We start from the raw sequence: 20,106 nt of genomic DNA, 5'->3' as shown, positions 1-20,106 counted from the left end.
GATCTTATAGTTTACTGATCCAAACTATAGGATAATGTAATAAAATGTTTTACCAGACTCTAACTCATAACCTTGTATTGTTGAGGGGAGGACACTATCGACTGAGCCATAAACATGTGATTCTAATATGTATGGACAGATAAATCTGCATTATTTGTGTTTTATATATGACATGTCAGACATGTGAATGACTGCTTGGCCGGCCTCACAGGGTTGTGCCAAGCTAAGTGAGCTAAACTGTCATGTGTCTTGGGTGCTGAACCCAAGCTCAGCAAAGCTTAGTATACAATTGGTATAATTATAGTTTCACCAGACTCGACCCCACAACCTTGTATATGAGGGGTGAGGACACTATCAACTGAGCTAGTGAGTCATAAACATCTGCTTTTAATATGTAATACATAAACACATGGATCTGCATTATTTGTGTTTTATATGTGACATGGGTTATTCAGTCCAATATATAAATGATGATTCTAAAGGGGTTTCATCTGGAATCGAACCCCGTTCTCTGGCTCATAGAGAGAAAATTGCAGTAATGCCATATGCTCTACCGACTGAGCTAAGCGAACTGTAAAGTGGCAGAAATTCTCGTAGATAAGTAGTACTCAAAGTGCAGAGTTGGTACAAAACAAAATCTTCCAGTCCAAACTCTGGCACAGTCTATGCTGCCCTCTGGTGTCATGTTCAGGGTGTTCTGGTGTCTTCCATGACAGTCTAATGGACAGTCTATGCTACCCTCTGGTGTCATGTTCAGGGTGTTCTGCAGGCATATTTTCAAGTATAATTTTAATATTATTTTTATTTAACCTTTATTTAACCAGTTTAAAAAAAACACATTTATAATAACTATGCAATGGCAAGCCTTTATGAAGTTGTAACATGTTCTTGTAAAGGGGGATGACCAAAACATCTGACACTTTCATTTAGTATTTCACAATCTCTGTTTTTCTTTATTAAAGTAAAGTTCTTTAACAAAAGGGGTGATGGTGTGCATGGCATTTTCTGGAAATTCTCTATATAAAAGAAATGATCTAACTATGTGTGAAGGGACATACTGTGTTCCATGAAACACAGTATTGCCAATATTGGATTCAAAAGCAAAGGCTGATGTAGTCCATAATGGCCCCCACTATTTGACAGTGTGTGTGTGTGTGTGTGTGTGTGTGTGTGTGTGTGTGTGTGTGTGTGTGTGTGTGTGTGTGTGTGTGTGTGTGTGAGAGAGAGAGAGAGAGAGAGAGAGAGAGAGAGAGAGAGCAAGTGCACATTAAAGCTATACTGTGTAAGATTCTCAACTAGTGGTCAGTAGCCCTATAGCAAACCGCGGTCGCGTTCGCATCTTTCGCCCGTTTTTCGTACCTTCACACCCCCGCGTCTGCCTCCACAACGCCGAGAGCTATCTTTAGAGGGGTCCCTGGTTCCTGTGCGTTCAGGCATTCCGGAGAAACGGACTACTTCACCCTGCCTGGTAGGCGAGATTACCTATTGAGTAAAGAGACACACGGGCGACTACAAATATGGCGACCCCACTTCAAGATGCGCTGTGATTGGCCGGTAGTGTACCATGTGTGCATGATCGGCGATGTGATTGGGCAACGTATACACAACGTATACAGATGATGCAGATTACGTCATCTTGGCGCGAAATCCTGCCCCTGTCACTGCTAAGAAGAAAACATATAAAGAGAAGGCTTCAGAAGCTGAAAATAACGGAGTGGGTGTTCTAAAACTTTAGCGATTTAACAGTTAGGACAATTTTAAGATTTGTTTTATAAAAAAAGTTACATGGTACAACTTTAAGTCGTGTTGTTTATCTCATGCAGTCATTGGAGCTCCCTGTTTAAGAGCTAGCCCAGATATAACCATCGCCATGGTCCTTTGACTCCATACACAAGCTCATCAGTTGTACCTGACATTGCATGCCATGTTATCTCTTCCTTTTTTGAAGTGGGGATTCAGGTTGTTTCTTATGGATATGATTAACTCAAGGCCATAAAACACATTTAACTGTTTGGTGTTACGAAGCAAAGCCAACAAATCAGCACAACAATCTGAAAATATGACTGTGTCCCTGCCTGTCTTGCCACTTTACAATGTTTCCTGGTCTTATTTCTACCCCCACATCACCTTTTCCACAATGAATTTGATTTGAAAATTCATCTTAATTTGAAGTTCACGTCTATTGTGAAAGGTCTTTAACGTACCACCAACAAGTGTGACCTGATGCAAGGCGTAAGTTGGCACCTCGACAGAGTTGTAGTTTGGAATTGTGATGATGCACTCATGTTCAAACGTTCTAAATTGGCATTCGGCCGCTTCAGTGTCAGATTATCGGAAATGAGGAAAAGGCATATTTTGATGTCAGCATTATGGTCTGGGCCAACAAAACCATCCATTTTTACATTGGTAACACCTTTTAAGGAGCTTCATTATTAGAGACTGACAAAAAGTATACTAAGGGTGCGGTCACATCAACTAAATAGGCTGATGAACTCAGTTGACAGCCTGTTTTTGGCAGCCATTGCAGCCTAAAAAACTGAGTAGCTTTCAGGACCTTCCCCGTAGCCCACACAACCTGTCTTGATGCTGCTAGGCAGCCACTGACACACCTTGGCACCTATCACTTGCTTTCAAGGCGGCTGTGGCTCAGGAAGTAGAGCGGGGTGGCCAATGGTCCATGGGTCGGCGGTTCACGTCCCGGCTACTCCTGTCTACATGTCGAAGTGTCCTTGGGCAAGACACTGAACCCTGCGTTGCCTCCAATGGTGTTAGCTGGTCAGTTGCCACCATTGGTGTGTGAATGTGGGAAGTGAGGACGCTGGCGTTGACTGTTCGCCGCTTCACCTCCCAATGTATGAATGAATGAACCATTGTAAGCGCTTTGAGTTCGCAACTTGCTTAGAAAAGCGCTATAAAAATGCAATTCATTTCAAGTGATAGGTAGATAGGTAGAAGAGACCTGTAGGCCGGTTATGTTTATTTAAGTGTGTGTACCTTTACTAGGCAGCATTCTTCATCACAGGCGGAGGGCATTTGCCCGTGCTTTATTGGAGGTGAGATTCAGATTCATTTTATTGTCACTTAGATGCACTGTCTAGGTACATACATGTGAAAAACGTTTGCATCTCTGACTGGATTAGATTTTAGTTTAATCTGGTAGAAAACTGATTGCTGATAATCTTATTGTTGTACATTCAAACATATCAACAATATACTCATAATCTTAACATATAAATGTTTGTTTCTATGTCTAGGTGGTGCCACGGCCCATGATAGACTTCTTAGTGTTTCTCTCAGGTTTCAAAAGCATTATATAACACTTTGGTCCAAATAGTGCCAGCAAAAGGCCAAAACTAGATGCTAAAATAGCAAACACCTCCACCACATCTGCATATTTGCCTGGAGAGCTGATATATGCTGGGATGAAGGCTATCCACACGGCACAGAAGATCAACATGCTGAAAGTGATCAACTTGGCTTCATTGAAGTTGTCTGGAAGATTCCTTGCCATGAAAGCTAGGATGAAGCTAAGGAGAGCCAGTAAACCAATATAACCCAGTAACACTGCAAAACCAACTGTTGATCCCACATCACACTCATAGACTATCTTATCACTGTGGTATTGAGTGTTTTTATGAGGAGTTGGTGAGGCAGAAACAAGCCAGACTATGCATACTATTGTCTGAATGGAAGTAAGAGCCAGAACGGTTCCTCTCTGTTGCACAGCACCAAACCACTTCATAATGTCTGCTCCTCCAGGCTTGGAGGTCTTGAACACGGCCAACACCACCATAGTCTTTACCAGGATACAAGAGGCACAAAGAACAAAGCTAATACCAAACACTGCATGTCTCAGCTGACAAGTCCAGAGTCTGGGTTGTCCAATGAACAGAAGAGAACACAGGAAACACAGCATCAGTGACAGCAAAAGTTGGAAACTGAGTTCTGAGTTGTTGGCGCGTACCATGGGTGTGTCTCGATGATAGATGAAGATTCCCAGGACAACGGTAGAGATAAGTGTCCCTAGCAATGAGATGGCTGTCAAGGAGATTCCCAGGGCCTCATGGTAGGAGAGGAACTCTATGCTCTTGGGGACACAGTGGTCACGCTGGGGACCGGACCAGAAGTCCTCTGGACAAGTTGTGCACTCTGTAGAGTCTAACAATGAGGGAAAGATTAAAGGGTCAGACAAGTACAGTAATATTCTAAAGATAACTTACACTTGTACATAGCTACATCATGTAAACCTACCAGTCTCATTGCTGATATGTCCCTCAGAACAAGCGATGCAGTCAAAGCAACAGACAGGTTCCCCTTTCCTTCTGGCCACACGGGTTCCAGGAGAACAGCTCTCACTGCACACTGACCGAGGAGGCTACAGAGGAAATGTATCATTTTTAATATTAGCATTTGTAGCATTTGCATTTTAGCATTAGCATGCTTAGCATTAGCATTAGCGGAAGTAGCGGTTAGCATTAGCGGTTAGGTCTGTGGGACCACCCACCGAGTTTTAGACCAGTAACATGTTGGGAACTGGATATATGGCTGTTTAAAGCCCAACCAATAGGAAGACAGATGGGGCATGGCTTAGCAATTACAGCTCGTCCCTTTTGGCTAAGTAAACACACCACGTTTTGAGATGATACCATGCTGCAAACTGCAGTTATAGCTGTTTAAAGCTCAGCCAATAGGAAGACAGGGGTGGGGCTTAAGAGGGGAGGGGCTGAAGTAATAAGTCCCTATTGGCAGTTGAAGTCCAGACACCGAGTTTTGAGAGGGTACCATGATGCAAACTGGAGTTATGGCTGTTTAAAGCTCAGCCAATAGGAAGACAGAGGGGATGGGGCTTGTCATTACAGCTCTTCCCTATTGGCCATCTTAGTACTCACGCCAAGTTTCGAGACATTACCATGCTGTAAACTGAAGTTATGGCTGTTTAAAGCCCAGCCAATAGGAATACAGAGGGGGCGGGGCTTACTCAATTACAACTCGTCCCTATTGGCTGTCTAAGTACACACAGCGAGTTTCGAGATGGTGCCATGCTGCAAACTGGAGTTATAGCTGTTTAAGGCTCAGCCAATAGGAAGATAGGGGCGGGGCTTACGATGGAGCGGGGCTTAAGTAATACGTCCCTAATGGCCTTTTAGTCCAGACACTAATTTTCAAGACGGTACCATACTGCGAACTGGAGTTATGGCTGTTTAAAGCTCAGCCAATAGGAAGACAGAGGGGGCGGGGCTTATCATTACAGCTCGTCCCTTTTGGCCATCTAAGTACTCACGCCAAGTTTCGAGACATTACCATGCTGTGAACTGGAGTTATGGATGTTTAAAGCCCAGCCAATAGGAATACAGAGGGGGCGTGGCTTACTCAATTACAGCTTGTCCCTATTGGCTGTCTAAGTACACACAGTGAGTTTCGAGATGGTGCCATGCTGCAAACTGGAGTTATAGCTGTTTAAGGTTCAGCCAATAGGAAGATAGGGGCGGGGCTTACGATGGAGCGGGGCTTAAGTAATACGTCCCTAATGGCCTTTTAAGTCCAGACACCAATTTTCAAGACGGTACCATACTGCGAACTGGAGTTATGGATGTTTAAAGGCCAGCCAATAGGAATACAGAAGGGGTGGGGCTTAATCAATTACAGCTCGTCCCTATTGGCCGGAAAAACTCCAAAGTCGTGAGTGTTTTAAAGTTTAAATCACGTTGCTAGGCAAGTATGCCAGAGTAATGTGGCGGCAAAGTATCTTTTTTTTTTAAGTGTGCCTGCCATGCAATGGCAAAACACTTATTGTAATCCGCCATACTTAAGTCATTAAGTGTACTTTTGAATCCATTTAAACTTTAAAACGCTCACACGACTTTGGACTTTTTCCGGCCAATAGGGACGAGCTGTAATTGATTACGCCCCGCCCCTATCTTCCTATTGGCTGAGCTTTAAACAGCTATAACTCCAGTTTGCAGCATGGTACCATCTCGAAACTCGCTATGTGTACTTAGACACCCAATAGGAATGAGCTGTAATTGCTGACAACAGCCATAACTCCAGTTTAAAGCATTTTACTGTCTCGGAATTTGGTGGATGTACTTACACAGTCAATAGGAATGATCTGTAATTGCTTAAGCCCCGCAAAAAATGTTAATGCTAACAAATGCTAATGCTAAAATGCTAATGCTAATGTTAGAAATGCTAAAGCTAATGTTAAAATGCTAATGCTAATGTTAGAAATGCTAAAGTTAATGCTAAAAATGGTAATGCTAAAATGCTAATGTTAGAAATGCTAATGTTAAAAATGCTAATGCTAGCTAATGTTAAAAATGCTAATGCTAATAAAAATGCTAATGTTAAAGCTAATGTAAAACATACTAATGATAATGCTAACCAACTGCTACACAAGGTTGCACATACCGTACTTAGCAAGCTGGACCTGCAGGAGGTGCAAGAAGCTCATATGTGCCTCACATGCAGTCCGTGTTTGAGAAGAATGTGTCTCCTAGTGTATACGTACAAGTGTACATTCATATGTGACATTAATGTGTGTTCCCATGTTCACATGTTTTCAGCTCTTATTTTACATGAATCTCAGCTATCAGTAAAAACGCCTAGCTCTTTCAGTGTTTAATGTGATATAGCAAAGCATAAATGCAAACATTTACCATATATAGCAAATGAATTGTTTGGAATTGAGACAAAGGCAATGTATGATGATGATTTGTTCAGTTAAAATTTATATTACTGTTGTCTTTTTAAACCAAAAATCCCCCGGGTCAAAATGACCCGCGAACAGAACAAAGGTTAAGTGAATCTGAACTAGCCGGGGAGCCACGGGCCCAAAATTTTAGAGGACCTGTGATGTCATAACATACTTTTTATTTTTTTATCCATTTGGTCAATAAGGTACACAGAATGAGAGGCCTGCTCTGCCTGAAACATTGCGAAAAAAAAAAAAAAAAAGTCCCATCGACATCACAATACAGGAAAAGAATACAAAAATAAATCTGCTTTAAGTAGCATGTGAGGGGTCAAACTAAGGGTTTTTCATGATTCTGAATCCATTGCAAACATTTGTTTTGCATGAAAAACGATCCTTAGGCTAGATTTCAGCCCCACAAAATGGTGAAAAGTGATGAGTCATCAAAAATTTTGAACACAGTTTTGAGAGGCCGAAATCAAGCCCAAGTAATGTTTTTCATGCAAAACAAATGCTTGCAATGGATTCAGAATCATGAAGAACCCCTAGTTTGACCCCTCACATGCTACTTAAAGCAGATTTATTTTTTGTTTTATTTTCCTGTATAGTGAAGTCGATGGAGTGAATATACAAATGGCCATAACCTTTTTTCGCAATGTTTCCGGAAGAGCAGGCCTCTCATTCTCTGTACCTTAAAGGGGATGACCTCCCATTTTCAGTAATCAACTATATATTTTATATATGTTAATATTGATGAGTGAACATTAGCCCAAGTGCCCCCCCTCCTTTGGAAAGGGGAACGGAGTTGTGACGATTTGGGGGTCACGTGACCAGTGACGTTGTCAAGTTGTGAAATGCAGCCTGCCTCCATACGTTTCAGTGGGATATCAGAAACAGCGCGACTTCAATTTAAATACAGAGCCTTTTCAGCCATGTCAGTTGTATTATGTACAAGGGCTGTGTCTTGTGAGCTAGAATATGTATCCATATGCCATCCAAAACGAGAAGGATCTACTCCTTCTGCTATTATTACTTTGTTTACACGGAACGAGGGAAGTAGGGCGGAAATACATGCCCATATTTGGCGGAACGTGATGACGTTTTTCAACGAGCGACGGACGGCGCTCAGAAGAGGGAAGTCAAATGCGAAAATCAAAACAATCTAGGAGACGGATCCAGCTCCTCACCATGCTCCCCAAAAGATTTTTTTTGAGGAAGTGTGTTTCTCTCTTACTTTGTCTGTGCTTGTTTCTCTCTCTGTCCGCCTCGTTTCCTCCATCTGAGCTTCGAGAGCGCCGATGCGGCCGTCGGTCGCTCGTTATCACGTTCCGCCAAATATGGGCATGTATTTCCGCCCTACTTCCCTCGTTCCGTGTAAACAAAGTAATAATAGCAGAAGGAGTAGATCCTTCTCGTTTTGGATGGCATATGGATACATATTCTAGCTCACAAGACACAGCCCTTGTACATAATACAACTGACATGGCTGAAAAGGCTCTGTATTTAAATTGAAGTCGCGCTGTTTCTGATATCCCACTGAAACGTATGGAGGCAGGCTGCATTTCACAACTTGACGACGTCACTGGTCACGTGACCCCCAAATCGTCCAAACTCCGTTCCCGTCTCAACAGGAGGGGGGGCACTTGGGCTAATGTTCACTCATCAATATTAACATATATAAAATATATTGTTGATTACTGAAAATGGGAGGTCATCCCCTTTAACACATGGGCGGCCAAGGTTTATAACATTTATAGCTGTTGCTGGTGCCACCATTGACTTACGTTATGTTTTGATGAGCCCCGCAAGCTTCGTGCGTGTGCACGTGCGTGTCCAGAGAAGATTGAGGAGGTACTCCATTTGTTTACAAACGCTCGCGAAACTCGCGGTAAAAAAATCGCGGTAAATTCGCGGTAAAGTGTCGCCGTGAAAACAATCAGCTCTCTGCCTCCATGGGGCTGTTTTTACCTCATTCTCAGATAAAGCCGTTCTTATGTTTCAAAGTAGAATCTAAAGCCATGTAAAATCCTTCCGTGTGGGGAGAGACAGGGGGCTTCCTGCCCTGGCTGGGTGACGTAATGGATTCAGGGCATGCAAAGGGAAGCTGCGGTCTCGAAAAGTTAACTATTTGTTGACTCGTCCCTCGACGATATAACTTCCTGTGGCAGGGTGACATCTAGTGGCCATAACTCGTCCCTGAACGCGTTTGGCTCCCCAAGTGTTAATGACCAAATGAATAGAAAAGAAAAAAAAAAGTAAGTCATGACGTCGCAGGTAAAACCCTATTCTTTGAGCTTTTGGGCCTGTGGCTCCCTGACTAAACAGAACTTAAGGGTTAAACAGCTATAACTCCAGTTTGCAGCATGGTACCGTCTCGAAACTCGCTGTGTTTAATGAGACAGCCAATAGGAATGAGCTGTAATTGCTGAAGCCCCGTCCCCTCTCTTCCTATTGGCTGAGCTTTAAACAGCCATAACTCCAGTTTGTAGCATTGTACTGTCTCGGAATTTGGTGTGTGTACTTACACGGCCAATAGGAATGATCTGTAATTGCTTAAGCCCCACCCCCTCTGCCTTCCTATTGGCTGGGATTTAAACATCCATAACTCCACCTCCACCTCCCAACACGTTACTGGTCTCAAACTCGTTGGGTGGTCACACAGTCCCAACGGCTAACCACTAATGCTAACCGCTACTTCCGCTAATGCTAAAGCTAAAAATGCTAATGCTAACGCTAATGCTAAAAATGCTAATGCTAACAATTGCTAATGTTACAAATGTTAATGCTAACAAATGCTAATGCTAACACATGTTAATGATAATGGTAAAAATGCTAATGCTAATTTTAGAAATGCTAATGCTATCTAATGATAAATGCTAATGCTAAAAATGCTAATGTTTGAAATGTTAATGCTACAAATGCTAATGCTACAAATGCTAATGCTAGCTAATGCTAAAAATTCTAATGCAAAAAATGCTTATGATAAAAATGCTAATGTTAAAGCTAATGCTAAAAATGTTCATGTTAAACATTCTAATGCTAATGCTACCACTAACCGCTACACAATGTTGCACACACTTAGCGAGCTGCAGGCACATTTAACATTTCGTAGACATTTTCTTTTCTAGCCAAATTGACCTTTGTGGATTCAGAGTTCCAGAAGATTCTGTCTTCATCAAGGATTAGTTCTTCACCTGCGGAGGCTGACTTCTTGTACACACCTACATTGTGAACATTTGTGCTTCCGTCAGGGAGCCACACCCAGTTCATGATGTCAAAGATTGGTAGAGAATCACCATTCTCATCAAATGATACAAGACCGCCAAATGATGTGGTGAAGTTGATCATTTCCAGATAATACACAAGCTAGAAATGGTGATGAGCAGAATTCTGAAGAGCAAGACACTTCACAAACCTACTGTATACAGTACAATAACTACACTGAAAGAGACTGTTGTCTTAACTACATTTGTGCTAGCCTGGAATCCATAGTACTTTTTACCTTCTTCCTACTATGTCCTTCATGTTCATTATTATTCTTAGGTTTTTAGAACGTTTCTGCCTACACCTTCAAGAATGTAATTACTTTACTTACGGTAAATTAACATACCCAATGACCACACTGACTTATAATCACGCAATGCTGTGTAACAGGGCATAAAACATCATAACATTATTAAAATAAAGTACAACTATGGTAATTATGATGCACTATGATCCTTGTAAAGAAACAAAATGTCTGCGAGTGTCCAGCAATTATTAAATGTTGTACTACTTGACTGTTTAAGTCATTATAGGATATTTATGAGTTCTTTAGCTATTTATAATGTATTATTACCGTTTGGATTTCCATTTTCATTTCTGTTTTCTCCTTTCTCTGGCTCTCTTATATTCACTTATTTACGTACACCTGTAAACCATATGATAATGCAATTGACTCTTGATTCTTTAATATCTCACCTGCCATGGCTGTATTTCCTGCAGACTGGCACAGCTGTGCCCAGTGAAGGGCCCTCTTCCTGGCACACATTGCAACATGTCATGGAGGGCATGGGCCAGAGCGTACACCGCCTTGTACACATTGTACTCTAGCCTTAGGTCAGACACATCCAACAGGGTAGTTTCTGCCGTTCCCAGGTCTTCATGTCCAGTGCACACCCTTCCACCAGCATCCAGCCACTCTGCTGGAAGTGGTGCAAATTTACACCGGAATGTGTGCTCCCAAAACTGCCTCACCTGAAGATACTCCGCAGAGTTTTAAGCATAAATAAAATAACTTGTGGACATTCAAGTACAGCTTAAATATGAAATGCATTACTCACTAAGGCATTGTCATGGCTGCTGTCCGGATCATTGTCAGGATGTATTTTTAACAAGAAGTCCCCGAGACCCGGTATCTCTCCACGATGGAGGGCAACACCCAGCGTGCCTCTCAGGTACGGCATGAAGTGAGGAGTCTGGAAATTGGGATCTGTCGTCAAGCACACGTCGGATATCCATTGCAGACCTGTCACGTTCTGCTTTACCACCTGTTGATTGTGTGTTGATTGAAGGACAGCTTTGTATTTTTACAACAAGGGTTAGGGTTAGGGTTAGGGTAATTCTAGATTGTAATTAGAGAAAAGAAAAGACGAGTGTTAAAATGTTTTCATTTACTTCTTTCTATTGTTTTAGCGATTTCAGTATTTTGATTTCAGTGGGTGGGGGCATGTGTACGTGGCTAAATATGTTTATTTATTTATTTTTTAAACAATGTCTTTGTTATTATTTACACTAGCCCCATAAGTCACATCTGCCCATGAAAGATTGCGGTGCATCTTGGGAATGGGCTTATTGTGTCTAAAAATACATAATTAGCCACTTGCTTGCAAGCCCCCAATCTGGGGGCATGCATGCAAATCAAAATTGTTAAAATCACTAAAACGATAGAAAGAAGTAAATTAAAAATGTTAACACTCATCTTTTCTTTTCTCTAATGAATCTAAAACATGAACCCTTGTCGTAAAAAACAAAAAAAAACAAAGTTGTCCTTAACACTTCATTTCACTTCAGACGGATTGTGAATAGGGTTGGGACCCGAAACCGGTTCTTTTTAGGACCCGGTTCCATGATAGCGGGTCCAGAGCCGGGTCAATCATTTTTGCCGGTCCGATTCTCTTAACGGGTCTCGGTCTCATCAGCGCGCATTTAATGTGCATTCCATTGCAAGCAGCTGTGGTGACGTCAGGCCACCTCTACAGAAAGAATGCTGGGAATGTCCGTGTCACTGAGCAGCGCGAGTGAGAGCGACGACAACTGAACACACGAACAAGCAGCGTGATAAACAAACAGCATGGTGCCGAAGAGACAGAAGTCTTCCAAAGTTTGGCTGTACTTCAGCTCACTGGAAGCGCGTTCATTCTGACGTCCATGAGCGGCGCTCGTCGTCGGCTCGTTCGCTCGTTCGGTCCGCGGTCTTCTGTCCTCGCGTCTTTTTTTGATTGATTGAAGAATTTATTAGAAGTTTGCAATAGAAAAAAGTACAGTTTCATGACAGTACAAATCACTGGTACAAGGTCAAACTAAAAGGAGATCCTAGAAAGCCGAGGCTTATTTCCACAGGAACCACACTTTAAGTATCTCATATAACATTGAAAGACAGACGGATAGAACATAGTACTTTATCTAGGATAATATCAGTTTCAAAAGCATAACTTCAAATACAAAAGGCAGAATACAAAGAAAAGGGGGGGGGGGGGCATGGGGGCTTAGTCTATTTACAAGTCACGGGTAGCTGCTGTCTGAAGGTGACTTTTCATACCAATTTTGAAGGAGGCTAGGGATTTGCTCTCCTTTAGGGCTTGTGGAAGGGCGTTCCACATGTTGATGGTATAGCAGGAGAACGAGTTAGCGCCTTGTTTAGTGTTAAATCTACGCTGATGATGATTAGTGGAGCTGCCTCTGGTGTTATGATCGTGAACATCCTTGACCTTTAAGAAGTAGTTTGTCAGGTACATGGGAATCTTGGAGGTGTAGTGTATCTTGTACACCAGGCCCATTGCAAGATGCTGTACTCTGTCAGCTACTTTGAGCCACCCCACGCTTTCGTGGTGATGCTCGGTAAGGTGGGTCAGAGGAGGGAGACCAAGCACAAGTTACCCTAATTAGTTTGTTTTGGGCTGTTTGGAGCTTTAGCTTTAAGGCAGCTGGGGCGTCGCGATACCAGACAAGGACTCCGTAATCAATGAGGGGCCCAATAAGAGCACCTCCTAGTGTCTTTCGGGATTTAATATTGATCAGCGGGGCAACTCTTTGCAAGAAGTGAATTCGTTGATTGACTTTATTGATTACCTTGGTGGTCATTTTTTCACTGGATAGGTTAGCCTCCAGGATGCAACCCAGGTAGCAGATGTGTTTTTTTCTTTCTATCACAGTGTCACCTACTTTAATTGTGAAGTTCTCAACTAGGCTAAGTTTCTGACTAGATCCAAAGAGGATACATTCAGTTTTGCCTAGGTGAATTGAGAGTCTGTTGTCATTGAGCCAGGTGCAGATCTTGTTAAGTTCACAGTTAAGGGCCTTTTCAACCTGCAATATGTCTCTGCCTGAGACTAGGAGAGCCGAGTCATCCGCGAACATTTTTCATTCACATTTCACATTATGCTCCAAATAACACCCGCAGCTGCAGAAGACCTCGCGAAAGTTGATATGTGAGCGGACCGAGGCGCTCCTCTGTGCCGTCTGCCTGGGTGCTTCTCTTCTTCCTTGTTACGTCTTGCAAGTTGCAACGCAAACTTGTAAAGCCTGACTACTTCGCTGTGTTGCATGCCGAAAATAGCTGATCTGCAAGCTCACAACGCGTCGCATCCACAAGACAACGTGAGCTTGTAGATCAGCTATTTTAACCAACGCTTAAAGCCTTAAACATACAGATGGGCGTGACGTTTAGAAACCTGACTTCACAATAGCCCCTTTTCCACTGCAGCTTTAGTACCACACCACACCACACCACATGAATATCTACATTTTCAATTACACAAAAGTAGCCCTATTGGTTAGAAACAAATTGACCCTTAACTGTGATTATATTACAATATAAATTTGTATTACAACAACTATACCTAAATTATTATTTATTTGAACGCCCATTAGGCTTATGTAAACAACTACTGTTAAATGGTCTCAATCGTTCATGTTTTATTTTTCTATAGGACATACAGAAGTGTCAGTGTCAGAAAATATGAAATATATATTGGAACCGTTAAGAGAACCGTTAGGAACCGGAATCGTTAAGAGGGAATCGCTAAGGACTCGTTAAAATCCTAACGAGTCCCAACCCTAATTGTGAATCCCTAAACTGACATGCATATAACACAAACCTCCTCCATCAGATTAAACATATGGATCCCATATACGAATGCAATGACCACCCGAGCTGTGGACGTCTTCATCACAGTGACGATTCTCTGAAGTTCCGCGGGGTCGTTGTCCCAGGGCAGAGCGTGTGAATATGCCAGGCAACCTAGACCAGAGCGGTCCAGGTCAGAGCGGAGGATTCGAGCAGCATCGTTACCATAGGCCTCGTCATTAAACAGAACTCCTACCCAAGTCCACTTGAACCGCCTCATCATCATGAGCATAGCTTGTACCTGATTGAAATAATAATAACAAAATTAGGCATAAGTGCTTAGGCTAGATTATTCATGGTGTAACCGTTGCGAGCATTCATGATTCAAGTGAATCTTCTACACAGATTACGTAATGAAAAAAATATCTAATCCAGAGTCTTCAACAGGGCGTCCGCGACCCCCGGCATTCCTATTCTGAGGAGAACTACAGAGTGAAAAGGATCAGGTTTACTAAGTGTTGACGGTTTAAGTGATTAAATGTATGAAAATACATTAACTATGAAATCTATGAAAAAACTTGAATCTGTAACACAATTGTATACAATATGTTGAGGGGGTCCCTGCTTCATCTGTCATCAGCTAGGGGGCCTGAAAAAGAAAAAAAAAAGAAAAACGTTGAAGACTCCTAATCATTCTCTTTGATGCTCTCACACAAAAGCAAATGATAGGCAATATCGATGGCCAAAACGCACAACCTCATATTTAAAAAATTCACTTTGTTGGGAAAATGAAAAAGAAAATGTGTGTTCAACATCAAAACCTATCTACTATTTCTACTAGGTAAAAACCTCCAATCTGCAGTCGACATTATGCAGATAGGAGGTTTTTATCTAGAAATAGTTAACCCTTAAGTGCTGTTCAGATTCACTACACCTTCGTTCTGTTCGGGTCATTTTGACCCGGGGGATATTTGGTTTAAAAAAAACAACACTAATATAAATTTTAACTTAACAAATCATCATGGTACATTGACTTTGACTCAATACCAAACAATTCATATGATATATATGGTAAATCTTTGCATTTCTGCTTTGCTATATCACATTAAACACTGAAAGAGCTAGGCGTTTTTACTGATTTAGCTGAAATTCATGTAAAAAAACGACTTTATTTAATACTGGGCAATATTGCTCATGCTTATAGGAAACAATGAAAATCAGACAATGTTTTTATGATTTTTTTTCCCAACATGTCCATTAATTGAATACTTGTGGTTCAAGAACAGGACATCATTCTCACATAGAGCTGGACACACATGTGAACACACATGAACGTCACATATGAATATACACTTGAACGTAACGGTATACACTAGGAGGACAGAGGTTTTCAAACACTTTGGTCTCAGGGCACCCCTGTAAACATCAGTTTCATCCACAGCACCCCTGAATTACAGTGTTACTTTACAGCACCTTATGTTTATGTAAAATAATGTAAAATTTCCCATAAGATACAGTACAGTCACAAGGAAAACTTCAGATAAGTGAGGGGTGAGGGTGAGGGTGAGGGGTGAGGTGTGAGGAGGGGAGGGGTGAGGAGGAGAGGGGGTGAAGGGTGTGTGAAGGGTGTGTGTGTGTGTGTGTGTTAGTATACATGCTTTCTTTTATTTCTGTGCATCTGGGGTGGCGGGGGGGTGGGGGGGGGGGTGGGAGGGAGGTGGGGTTGGGTTGGGTTGGGTTGGGGGGTTTGGAGGGGAGGAGGGGGTAAGGGTGAGGTGAGGGGGGTTGGAGGGGGGAGGGGTGGAAGGGGTTAGGGGGTGATTGTGTATCTGTGTTTGTACATGATTCCTTGTATTTCTGTGCATCAGGGGAGGGGGGGGTTAGGTGTGTGTGTGTGTGTGGGGGGGGGGGGTGAGGAGGGGGGGGGGGGTGAGGAATGGGGCTTCGGAAGGGGGGTGATAGAAGTGGGGGTGACTGTGTGTCTGTGTTTTGGCATAATACTGTGTATTTCTGTGCATCTGTGCTTCCCGGGTCAAAATGACCCGAACAGCACTTAAGGTTCAAAAAATATGAGGGGGGTGTAGCATGGGTGTAGTGCAAGATTTTTTTTTTTACATGTTCATCTCAGAAGAATCTTTAAGGCCAGTGAGTTTCAGGTGGAAAAAATGTAAACTTCTACCTTTTTTTTCCAAATGAAAATGTAAAACGGGTCAAAATGACCCGAACAGAACTTAAGGGTTAAGCAATTAATTTTGTTAAATAACACTTTTTACAGCACTTAAAGGGATATTTCACTTTAAAAAAAACTTTTGGTCATTTTATTGTTTAATCAGGCTTTTATGAACACCCTGAACAGTTTTTAATTTGCTTGATTCAATATGTAGATATTTTATGTAAATGTTACCAGGCCCTCCTCCTGCAGGAGGCCTCCACATACACACCCATTGTAACTTCAAACTTCATTTTAACCATGATAGATTCATTAAAAACACCCATTATTTTTTCTGGTGACTCATAATACCATCCTAATACGTGGGCAGGCCGTGTTTTTTCGATAACTTTTTTCATTTATTTTTAATAATATTTTATTGTATTTTTTTTTTCCATTTTCCAAAATAATTATTAAAAATAAATGAATTAAAGTTAAAATGGAGTTTGAACTTACAATGGGTATGTGGAGAGGAACTGGGCCTGGAGGGCCTGATAACATTTACCGGTACATCAAATATCTAAATATTGAATCAAGCAAATTAAAATCTGTTCAGGATATTCATAAAAGCCTGATTAGACGATAAAATGACCAAAGGTTTTTTTTTAAAGTGGAATTTGAGATCAAGACATTCTTTTACAAGTATTACCATTACATTCTTTTTATCAAAGGTTTCACCACCTGACACCAATCATTAGCAATCAACAAAAGGCAATGCAGATAGGAGGTTTTGAGCTTCATCATTTAGCCACTTTTGCAAACCTGTCAAATGTCATGTTCTAGTCACATGACATTTTTGGCAAAATGAGGGGCAGAACAATCTTGCAAACAGACTGACCATGTGCCGCATAGCCTGTTGTCCTCATTTCAAGTGAAATCCAAAAATCATGACATTTGCAGATAGGAGGTTTTGCGTTTTGGCCATCAATATGCAATATCAATTACACTCACTAGATGAATGTTTTTGTCAAGTGTGTGGAACATGAACTATTTGACACCAACACAATTGCCTGTAGACATTCACCTGGAAGGCATTGCTTGGGATTGTTCTAAAGAAGGATGGGAACTTTTCACGGTCACTCAGACAGGAGCACATGGCATAATAGCTTACCTGAAAAAGGCACAAAGCATCAGTTATGTACAGAAGTTGAGTTATTTTTAGACAATTCACCCTCCTTCAAAACTGTTGAATATTTTTTAAAGAATATGTATGTTGTGAGTCTGGCGTAGTGGACCTTGTCCTGTGCCAGAAATCTTTTCAATACATTTCAATACATTTCCATACTGTAGCAGAGCATGTGAGGCGAGTGGAGGAAAAAAAAAAAAAGAAAAAAAAGCTGTGTGTCACACTTGGAATTATGCTCTTTTAACACGATCACAGTTATTGACGAGTAAGGTTTAGGCAATGTTATAAATTCATATAACATTCTGATTATGGCAACAAAGAGTTTACAAATGAAACAATCAACTCGGGGCCATAGAAGTCCTACTCTCAGGTCCGGGCAAAGAATAAAACTCTTAAAACAGATGCATTGCGCTCGAATCTTTTTAAAACCTGCTTCACAATCCATTCACAATCTGTCCTCAGTAAATATGTTTTGTCGTGCACACAAATAGCCTACATTATTATTAAATTGTGTTTTACATTTGTACCGTAAATATCCAAACATAATATACAGTACAATCGGTGATGGTAAAACAAGGATGTATTGGAAACTCACCAGGGGCACTCTGTACAAACCTAATACACTAGAGATGGCAATAGAATGTGTGGAGGAAGAATCGCCCACAATTCCGAGCACTGGAGGAGAGCCAACACAGCTCTGATCCAAATGAAAGCGCTCCTCTCTTCCACTGATCAGTGACAACGCTGCACGGAACCCAACTCCAAGCGAGTAACAGGTATCATGGAGACTATATCCCAGAGTCACGTTGGGCAGCAGGCTGGGGCTTCTGTTGATCTCATTAATGGCAAACGCCATGGTCTGAGCCCATCTGAACCCTAGAATGTTAAATCTAGCACACACAATGACACTGTAAGTCGATTTTCGACTCTGACTCTGGCTTATTACATTGCAGAACCTTGTTGTGTTTTAGGCGGACCGGGCTGTGGACTTTTTTGCCCTGTGCAGGGCTCTAATGAGCGAGATACGTACCAGAATTAACCTAATTAAAGGAGCATAGTCAACTTTTTCATTGTAGGGCCGGCACTTTGTTTACATCCTAGTCTATAGACTAGGATGTAAACAAAGTGTCAGCCTGACAATGGCCAAAATTATTATTTTATCATTATGTTACGCTTTTTGTGGTCATTTTTGAATAGAAACACATATATGAAGCTTATTTTTTTATAAAATATTTTCGAAACATGATTTTTATTTTAGCATCTGTTTTTCAAGAAAAAGTTGACTATAGCTCCTTTAAAGTCAAAATCGATTTGACTTTTTTTTTTTTTATCTTCCAAACAAAACAAAAATCTGATTACGATTAAAATTTGATTAATCGCCCAGCCCTTAGCTAACTGTAAGAATGAATATTTTTCATTGTAAAAAAAATAAAAAAGAAAAAAGAAACATACACAGCATAAACAAATCCTATTGGAGTATCTATCAAAACAAGGTCCCCCTGGCCTGTACTCTCGCTTGGTATTGTATGCGTGAGACGACTCACCCATAGCAACTGATCTCCTGTTGCTTGGAGGTGAAAGACAGCTCAGGGAAGACAGAGGAGGAGTGGAGGTCAAACAAACCACCCAGAACAAAGTCCCCAGCATTGTGGATTCTGTTGAGATTGAACTGTGCCTGTAACTCACAAGAAGAGGAAGGCGAGGAGGACAAAGCAGAGAATGAAGAGAACAATGTCAATGTCAAGTACAGGTATGAAGGCAGGTGTGTGTCTGGAGAAGTCCTCATGATCGACTGTCCTCCTCTGTCTAAAGCCATTGTCCAGTTGCTGGGTTTTATACACAGTGCTGTGCCATCCCCTGTGCCACCTTATGCCGCACTACGTAATCTTTCACAACACCATCTGGGCAGAGGGAGAAGTAGAGGCAGGGCTAAATAGCAATCCTGTCAAAATAAGTGTGAGTGCATGTGTCCTTTAATAATCAAGGGATATTATCAGATATCTGGTAAATCGGGAGGGGGTGGAGGGGTGGGGTTGGGGGAATAGTGTGAAGTGAGCGGTGCTTTTTATGTTGAGATGTCATAGTGATGACATTCCTCATTCGTGATTGGACGTACAACAAACATTGAGCCATTATTTTGTTTCAGAATGCAGGCCAGATCTAGGCCAAGTTTCAGAATGTAGCCCAGATGTAGGCCACGCTTCAGAGCCCGGAAAGAGCCCGGATACTTTTTTACACCTAGTGTGAAGTGAGGGGTGAAGAGTTCATTTCATGAAGCATCCCACTAGCCACGTCCGGCAAAGCTTGGTGAATGGGACCCAGAAGGCCAGAAGGGCAGAAATTGATGGCCGCGCTTTTACTTCAGCAGTGTTTTCCCATTGTTCTCTGACTGTACAAAGCCAGATGTAGGATCTATAGCTCCTGTCCCAGGAGCAGTTATTTTTGCTACCACAATCAAAATAGATAATGAGGTAAATGTGAAGAAATATTTCAAAATCAGGCATAAATTAAGAGCATCAAATTTGTAAGAAACAGAAGTTCAATACAAGGCAGTTGTCACACAAAAAGCACATCTCCAATATCTAGCTTTAATTAGGTCATATAATAATACAAAAATAATTGGTAATACTGGCCGTAGGAGCTGGTGTTAAAGACTAGCTCAAATGGCTCTTTGCGACAATATCATGATTCATGATGTATTTCCTAGTGAAATGGGCTGCTAGAATAATAATGTCTGGGTTTCCCAATAGAGT

General features: G+C 41.6%; 1 protein-coding gene across 1 annotated transcript; it reads right to left on the bottom strand.

Annotated features, from left to right (window-relative positions):
• Window positions 1-3,250: 3,250 nt before the first annotated feature.
• On the bottom strand, window positions 3,251-19,139 carry LOC308295407 (extracellular calcium-sensing receptor-like; the record flags this gene model as incomplete). Its single annotated transcript, XM_080738462.1, has 9 exons — window positions 3,251-4,158; window positions 4,252-4,375; window positions 9,830-10,057; window positions 10,652-10,927; window positions 11,014-11,220; window positions 14,050-14,319; window positions 17,252-17,338; window positions 17,949-18,243; window positions 18,898-19,139. The coding sequence occupies 9 exons, from the start codon at window positions 19,137-19,139 to the stop codon at window positions 3,251-3,253; spliced, it is 2,637 nt and encodes an 878-aa protein (XP_080594588.1).
• Window positions 19,140-20,106: the final 967 nt, after the last annotated feature.

Source organism: Nannobrachium achirus (genome assembly GCF_963921795.1).
Source record: "Nannobrachium achirus genome assembly, chromosome: 12".
In the NCBI taxonomy this organism is placed as follows: Eukaryota; Metazoa; Chordata; class Actinopteri; order Myctophiformes; family Myctophidae; genus Nannobrachium; species Nannobrachium achirus.
This window is presented reverse-complemented; position numbering and strand designations above follow the sequence as displayed.